Source organism: Babylonia areolata, chromosome 28 (assembly GCF_041734735.1).
Source record: "Babylonia areolata isolate BAREFJ2019XMU chromosome 28, ASM4173473v1, whole genome shotgun sequence".
NCBI lineage: Eukaryota > Metazoa > Mollusca > Gastropoda > Neogastropoda > Buccinidae > Babylonia > Babylonia areolata.
Genome location: NC_134903.1, coordinates 6,819,095 through 6,826,594, shown reverse-complemented (window position 1 = coordinate 6,826,594; position 7,500 = coordinate 6,819,095). Strand labels below are relative to the sequence as shown.

The 7,500-nt window shown below is 39.2% G+C and overlaps 1 protein-coding gene across 2 annotated transcripts in view; it reads left to right on the top strand.

Moving 5' to 3' along the window:
• Positions 1–732: 732 nt before the first annotated feature.
• Positions 733–7,500, top strand: part of LOC143302084 (heparanase-like) — a 30,063-nt gene continuing 23,295 nt past the window's right edge. Inside the window, exons 1-3 of one of the 2 annotated variants that reach the window (XM_076616598.1) lie at positions 733–810; positions 2,446–2,737; positions 5,986–6,146. In XM_076616598.1, coding sequence (XP_076472713.1) covers positions 2,466–2,737; positions 5,986–6,146 — 433 coding nt within the window. In that variant the 5' untranslated portion in view covers positions 733–810; positions 2,446–2,465. Of the gene's footprint in view, positions 811–1,038; positions 2,738–5,985; positions 6,147–7,500 lie in introns of those variants that run through there. The other variant, XM_076616599.1, reaches the window with a different exon arrangement.

The following is a 7,500-nucleotide window of genomic DNA, read 5'->3' as shown; positions in this document are numbered from 1 at the left end:
TGTTATTTTTTTAAACATGATGTTTAAAACCATTACTAAGATTGTAACCATGCAACAACAACAACAACAACAACAAAAAGACTCGTTGGCCACAATTTGACCGAAGTCTTACACGTTGTTATTTCAAGTTCAAGACTGGAAGACTGATTTCTCAAATCTGCACGATGTTCGTACAGTGTGACAGTATTCTCATCCGTACAGCCACCTTAAAACAGCAGACGAAAACAATATATTTTTATATTAACAAACAGTAAAGAGTGGTAACTCTCTCCATTCACAAGATACACAGCGTCAAGGCAGTGCTGCTTACCGTCTACCCGCGATTCAGCAAGCACACAAGTAAATAAAAGGTACACTGGAACAAACCCAGACACTTCCTCCAAAAAAGCAGCGCCGGGCCTGTCCTTATACCGATCATTTGACATGTGCACACAGCAGCAAAGACAGAAGAAATGTGCAAACACAAATTAGCTTTTATTTAAGACTGGCATAGCCTCTTTAATCCTGAACAAGCCATTGGTTTCGATTTCAGTTTCAAGGACTGAGGTGTCAAGCCCATAAGCCCAACGCGCTGATTTAACCCCCCCCTTAAAAAAAATCAAAATAATTCTTGCTTCAGGCTGCACGCTGAGATCATCACACACACACACACACACACACACGGTTATTTTTACCCCTCACGTGCTGACCCAGATCCCCGACTGACTCAGGTCACATGACAAAACAAGTGGACAGAACTCTCACATGCCATCGCAACAGAAAGCGGGCAAGGGGGAAGATCATTGCAGCGGAGTCCTCCAAAAACAAACGGTAAGCATTTTGTATTCTGAATATACATGTTATGCTTAACTCAACAGATGGTTGCGCTTCAGAGTAACCCCCCCCCCACCACCACCACCATTTTGCAGAGTATATTTTAGAGAGAGAAAAGTTGCAACAACGACGTCGACGACAACAGCAACAACAACGACAACAACAACACAAACTTCGTTTAGAAATTACCGAAAGTACGTACAGGGCAGATATGAAGTCGAAACATTTAACGATTAGGTGTTATTACTCGATTTTGCTTGAGCAACCCATAAAAAAGAGGGGGGCAGGGGGGGAACGAAGAAAGAAAGTTATTTATCGACAGATCATTAAATCTTTCGCAGCCCATATCACCAGAGGCAAGTATGTTGAACTCAACGCCCACAATCACATGATTCATTTGGTGTCAAAACAACACAGTGGCCTCGGCCAAGGGGGAACCTAGTTGATTTCCTTTTGCATGGGGAAATAGTTTTTTTGTGTTTAATGTCTATGTGGTTTTAGACCACAGTGTGTGTGTGTGTGTGTGTGTGTGTGTGTGTGCAAAACAACAGGAATTGTTACAAGGGCACAAAACTTAACTCTGCTTTAACTAATCTCTTGTGAGACCAAATATGCAAAGTTTTCAATGTTTTATGTTTCATCTTGTCATTAAAAAGAATACACACACACCCAAACACACTGTGCGTGCACATATTTATATATTATATATGCACACACTCACACTCTTCAAGTGCTTAGTACATTGTGAATGTTGTGACATTAAAAAAAACAAAAAAAACAAGAGAAGTAACTGTAGTAAGTTCCAAACTACATACACATATGACCCTTGTTTCCTTTCAAGTGCTTAGTACATTGTGAATGTTGTGACAAAAGAAAAATAGTAATTGTAATAAGTTCCGAACTACAGAATATATGTATGACCCTTGTTTCCCTTCAATTGCTTAGTACATTGTGACTTTTGTGACATAAAAAGAAATAATTTTAGTTCCAGACTACAGAATGGGTATGGCCCCTCATTTCCCTTCAAGTGCTTAGTTGAATGTTGTGACACAGAAAAGGAAGTAATTGTAAGTTTCGAACTACAGAATGATTTGATTTTGATTTGTTATGGATACTTACACAGCGCCTATCCTCAGTCAGAAACCAAGCTCTAAGCGCTTTATAAACTGGAGATTATTATTAGCACAACAGGCTGCCTACCTGGTTAGAGCTGACTGACAGCTGCCATCGGGTGCTCATCATTCATTTCCTGTGTCATTCAATCAGATTTCAGGCATGCACACATACATACTCAGACAGACATGTAACATTTTACGTGTATGACCATTTTGTATATTTACCCCTGCCATGTAGACAGCCATACTCTGTTTTGGGGGTTGTGCATGCTGGGTATGTTCTTGTTTCCATAACCCCCGAACGCTGACATGCATAACAGGATCTTTGATGTGCATTATTTGTTCTGCTTGCGTATACACATGAAGGGGGTTCAGGCACTTGCAGGTCTGCACATATGTCAACCCGGGAGATTGGAAAAATCCTCACCCTTTACTCACCAGGCACTGTTACCGAGATTCGAACCCGGGACCCTCAGATTGAAAGTCCAACGCTTTCACCACACGCCTATTGTTCCAGGCACCTTGTAACTCACCTCCATGGCAGACAGCCGCTCTCTCACCACCGGCACCGGTCTCCTGGTCTTCTGTCTGCTGGCACTGACACCAGCAACGACAACAGCAGTGGCCGCAGAAAATGTCCGTGTGTTTGCCGTGCAAGGCGACCGGGAGCCAAAGGGGCATAACTCTGGGCAGACTATGGACGTGACTGTGGACCTTCAGCAGTCACTGAACACCATAACCTCTCATTTCATCGGCGTCACCATCGACGCCGGTCTGATCTTGCTCAACTGGTCCACTTTGGACTTCGGGTATGTGTGTGTGTGTGTGTGTGTGTGTTTGTGTGTTTGTGAGTGTGTGTTTATGAGTGTGTGTGGCATCTGCTGCTGTTTTTCTTTATATCTTTTTTTTTTATGCAGCGAGTGTTGTGTAGCCTATGTGGATCTGTGCACATGCTCTGAAACTCTGTGTGTGTGTGTGCGGGGGCGCGCGCGCATAAATATGTGTATATGTACATAAATCATGTGTATGTGTGTAAAATGTGTGCGCGTAAATCGTATGTGTGTGCGCGCATAAATCGAGTGTGTGTGTGTGTGTGTGTGTATGCACGCATAAATTGTGTGTGTGTGGAGAGAGACAAAGAGAGGATGTGTCACCTTGTGTTTTTATGTATGTGCATATATATACATATATATTTAGAGAGAGGGGGAGGGAGATGTGTGTGAGTGTGTGTGTGTGTGGACAGGGAGAGAAAGAGTGTGTGTGTGTGCATGTTTGTGTGAGTCTTAGCATGCATGAGCATGTATTTATGATAATGATTATATGTGTATGTGTGCTTGGTGTAACTGTAAAGGCTGGAGCTGGAACACACACAGAGTATGTCCAATTGTGTTTAAAGGAAAAGAAAGAGAAATAAATGGAAAAGATTTACGTATATCAAATGATAATAATAAAGAGAGAGAGAAACTCAGAAGGAATCTTAATAAGCAGAGTGTTAGCCTAGTTGTAACGTGTCCGCCTATGAAGCGAGAGAATCTGAGCACACCTGTTCAACCCCCACAGTTGCCAGTATTTTCTCCACCTCCACTAGACCTTGAGTGGTGGTCTGGACGCTAGTGATTCAGATGAGACAATAAACCAAGGTTCCACAGGCACTTAGCACATGTTAAAGAACCTACAGCAACAAATGAGTTGTCCCTGAAAAAAATTATGTAGGAAAGCAAACAAAATTGCAGGCAGAAAAAGATTTTTTAAAAAGAGAAAAAAAAGGTAGTGCTTGTACTGTAGCAATGTGCTCTCCCAGTGGAGAGCAGCCCGAAGTTTACTGTACAATACAACACAATGCAATGTAATACAATACAATACAATACAATACAATACAATGACGTCAAGAATGAAAAGCAATAAAGAGTGGGTTTTTTTGTTTTGTTTTGTTTTTTTCTCTCATCGCAATGACCATAGCTATCGTTTATACACCACTGTATAATCAATGTTTGGATGAAACATCGATCTTTCAAACGTATTTCTCAGGTTGATTGTGGTGTGCATGTGCCAGACACAGCCGTTAATGTATTCAATCAGAGGCCTGTGGTAGACCATATGAAACCAGCATAATTTACGTCATGTCTCGACATGGTTGGTTTGGTGATTTTTTGTGTTTTTTTTATTTTTTTATTTTTTTTTAGCATTTTATGAAAACATACCCTCTTTTATGAAGTGGTCCTTAACTTTTTGTGGCCTATATATGGCAACTTAAAAAAAAAAAAAAAGAAAAAAAGTGGTAATTCTCTCCATGTACAAGGGACACAACTTCATGTCAAGGAATTCAGCCAGCACACAGGTAAATAAAAGGTACATTGGAACAAACCCAGACACTTCCTCTAAAAAGGAAGAACAAGAAAAAGAATAACTTTATTATCTCATTAAGAGAAATTACATCAGGTACGGCAAAACAAACGTAGACAATTACTTGACACAAAATCATAAACATGACTCAATTAAAAAGAATCAACAACATAAAAGACATTAATATCAAAACTATTGCAAATATATTCACTTCATTGAAATGTAATTAGTTATGATTGTAAAGATATTGAAATACACAAATTGCATATTAATTAAGATAAGCATAAATTTATTATAACATTGGAATAATCAGTGTATAGAAAGACACAAACCTTGCACAATTTATATTGCACAATCATCCTGCAGACTGTCACTCACATTTATTAAAAGTTTATCTAAGAAATTTAAACAAAGTACAATCTATTATGCATGCACTTTAGCAGGTACCTGCATGCAAGCGCAGGCACACACATGCACACGTGCACACACACACACACACACATAACACACACACATAACACACACACACACCACACACATATTGTGACGCATGCGTACATAGTTCTCAGGAATTTAAAAGGTGAATTGAACTTGGTATAAAGGTCTTCTGAGCCCTGGATTTTACTTTAAACGTTCTGTAGTGTCATCCTGATGGCAGCAGTTCATAGTACTTGGCTAAAATATGTGTGTCGTCATTTGTTATCTGCCTGGCTTTCTGAACTGCTCGCCTTTCATACAGCTCTTGCATACTAACTTATCTTACTCCCACAACTTTACTTCACACACTCGTGGCATCATTCAAAACTCGCTTACTTCTCACTCCCAAACTTGCATACCTGCACATAAATGAAACTGTCAGCATAGACTCAATACAACATCGATAGTAGCTCTGGAGAATCTTGGAATTGACACCAGTATTTCTCAGCTTCTGCGAACAAAATATTCTAGACTGACATTTCTTATGAATACAATCAATATGCCTGTCAAAAGCCAGATTATTATCTAAGATAGCCCCTAAATATTTGTATTCATTAACTCTCTCCACGGTTTCACTGTCTGTAACAAGAGAGGTACAGGCAAAGGGTCTTTTTGAAAATCTATTAACATTTCTTTTGTTTTTAAATGTGCAGATCTAGATAGTTCTCTTCACACCAGGAGCAAAACTTTTTAATTTCAGTGAAGTAAATAGTATCAGAGTTGAACAGATCTTCAGTAGCGGAGTCGTCAGAATATTTTATGACAGGATTTTCCTCCGTGCCTCTGCAGTCATTCGTGTATAGTGTGAACAGGACAGGGGACAGCACCGTGCCTTGAGGTGCGCCAGTAGAAGTGGAGTTTTGAGAAGAATAGACAGACTGAAACCAGACGGACTGAGTTCTATTGAGAAGAAAGCTTACTATCCAGAGAATGAGCTTTGGATCAACACCTAAGCCCAACAGTTTGAGGGCAAGGAGGTGAGGTTGTGTTGTGTTGAATGCAGAAGAAAAGTCAAGAGAAAGAATGCGAACGAAGGATCCAGTGTTATTCAAATGAAGGAAAGCATTGTGAAGGAGAGTTAAAATGGCGCATCGTCAATACTTCTGTTTGGTTTGTACACGAACTGAAGAGGGTCAAGGTGTTGGTCAGTAAAAGATAATAGATGGTGGAGAACAAGCTCCAGGCTTGTCCCTATACCAATCATTTCACATGTACAGGAATGTTGTTTTTTTTCCAGCTCCCAGAGGGTTCAGAGTATGGCCAGAGCTCTGTCGCCAAGTTACTTCCGTCTGGGAGGGACTTACGCCGACACGATGACCTACGAACTGGGTGACCGTCATGACAGGGGGGTGGACAGAAGTTACGACACTGCTAAAGTCCCGCAATTCAACTTGACAGGTGTGGATTTGAAAAAAAAAAAAAAAAAAAATCGTCTTGCTTGTAACAATGATAATTGTATATTTAATGCTAAATCCTCCAGAATTTTCAATATAAAAGCCCCTGTACGTACATGATGCGTGTATATGTCTAACATGAAGATAACATTTTTTTTCAGTGCGCAAGTTTGATAGTATACAGAGTGTGGAACTGGGCAGATGGTGGGTTGGTGGGAGTTCTGTTTTGATAACTCCCAAGAATGCAATGTTCACTAACATATCGTGTAAAAATGTGAATATCCATCACAGCCTGTAATGTGTTTGTTTTGAGTTGCGTTTGCACACAGGTTGTTGACAGCTGATCAGAATGTAACAAAAAAACAAAATAAAACAAAAAAAAAAAGAAATTTAGTCTGGCCAATGTTTGCACTTTGTTCAGCTTGAAAATCTCTAGTCATGATCAATATCAATATCAGTGTATGATTTTGTGGTATGTTTGCATTGAAGAAAAGTCACAAGGAAACCTGGAAAAAAACGAAGAAGAAGAGTTTCAGTTTCAGTAGCTCAAGGAGGCGTCACTGCGTTCAGACAAATCCATATACGCTACACCACATCTGCCAAGCAGATGCCTGACCAGCAGCGTAACCCAACGCGCTTAGTCAGGCCTTGAGGAAGAAGAAGAAGAAAAAAAAAAAGAAGAAGAAGAAAGAAAAAAAAAAGAAGCAAGATTGTACAGGGAGGCAACAGACTTTTCACCTGGAGATGTATGTGTATGTGTGTGTCTAAAAAATGTGTGTTTTTAAGGAATGTATTTCTTTTTAATCTCAGCATTATTTACTTGATATTTTTATTGTTTGGTGGATCATGCTTTTTTTTTTTGCTTTTTTTTAATTCATTCTGTGAACTGAACTGTTGTAATGTTTTATGTTATATTTATATCTGGCTCGATGATGTAAGGTGCTTTGAGCAGTATTCATACTGGATATAGAAAAGTTATGAATTATTATTATTATGTAAATGCTCAGTAAATCTACACTTTTCCATTCATCAACAGCAACAACAAAACAAACAAGAGAGGCAAGGCCTTCATGACTCACTTGTGATGAATTAAGTCCCCTAGCATTAATTACAGAGTAATTTCCCTTTTTTACTATCTGCACCAAAACGTTTGCAAAATAAATAAAAATTCCATGCTTAGCAAAAGAAGTTCCTGTTTGAACAAAAAATGATAATAATGACTCCTCTTGTTGTTGTGTCAGAATAAGAGGTCAAAGGGCCAAGTTTAGAGAATACCAAAAATATAAATATAACAGTAAATGCAGTTTGCATATAATTAGGCTTCATTTTTTTTTTGTTGTTGTTGTTTTTTTTGTGCC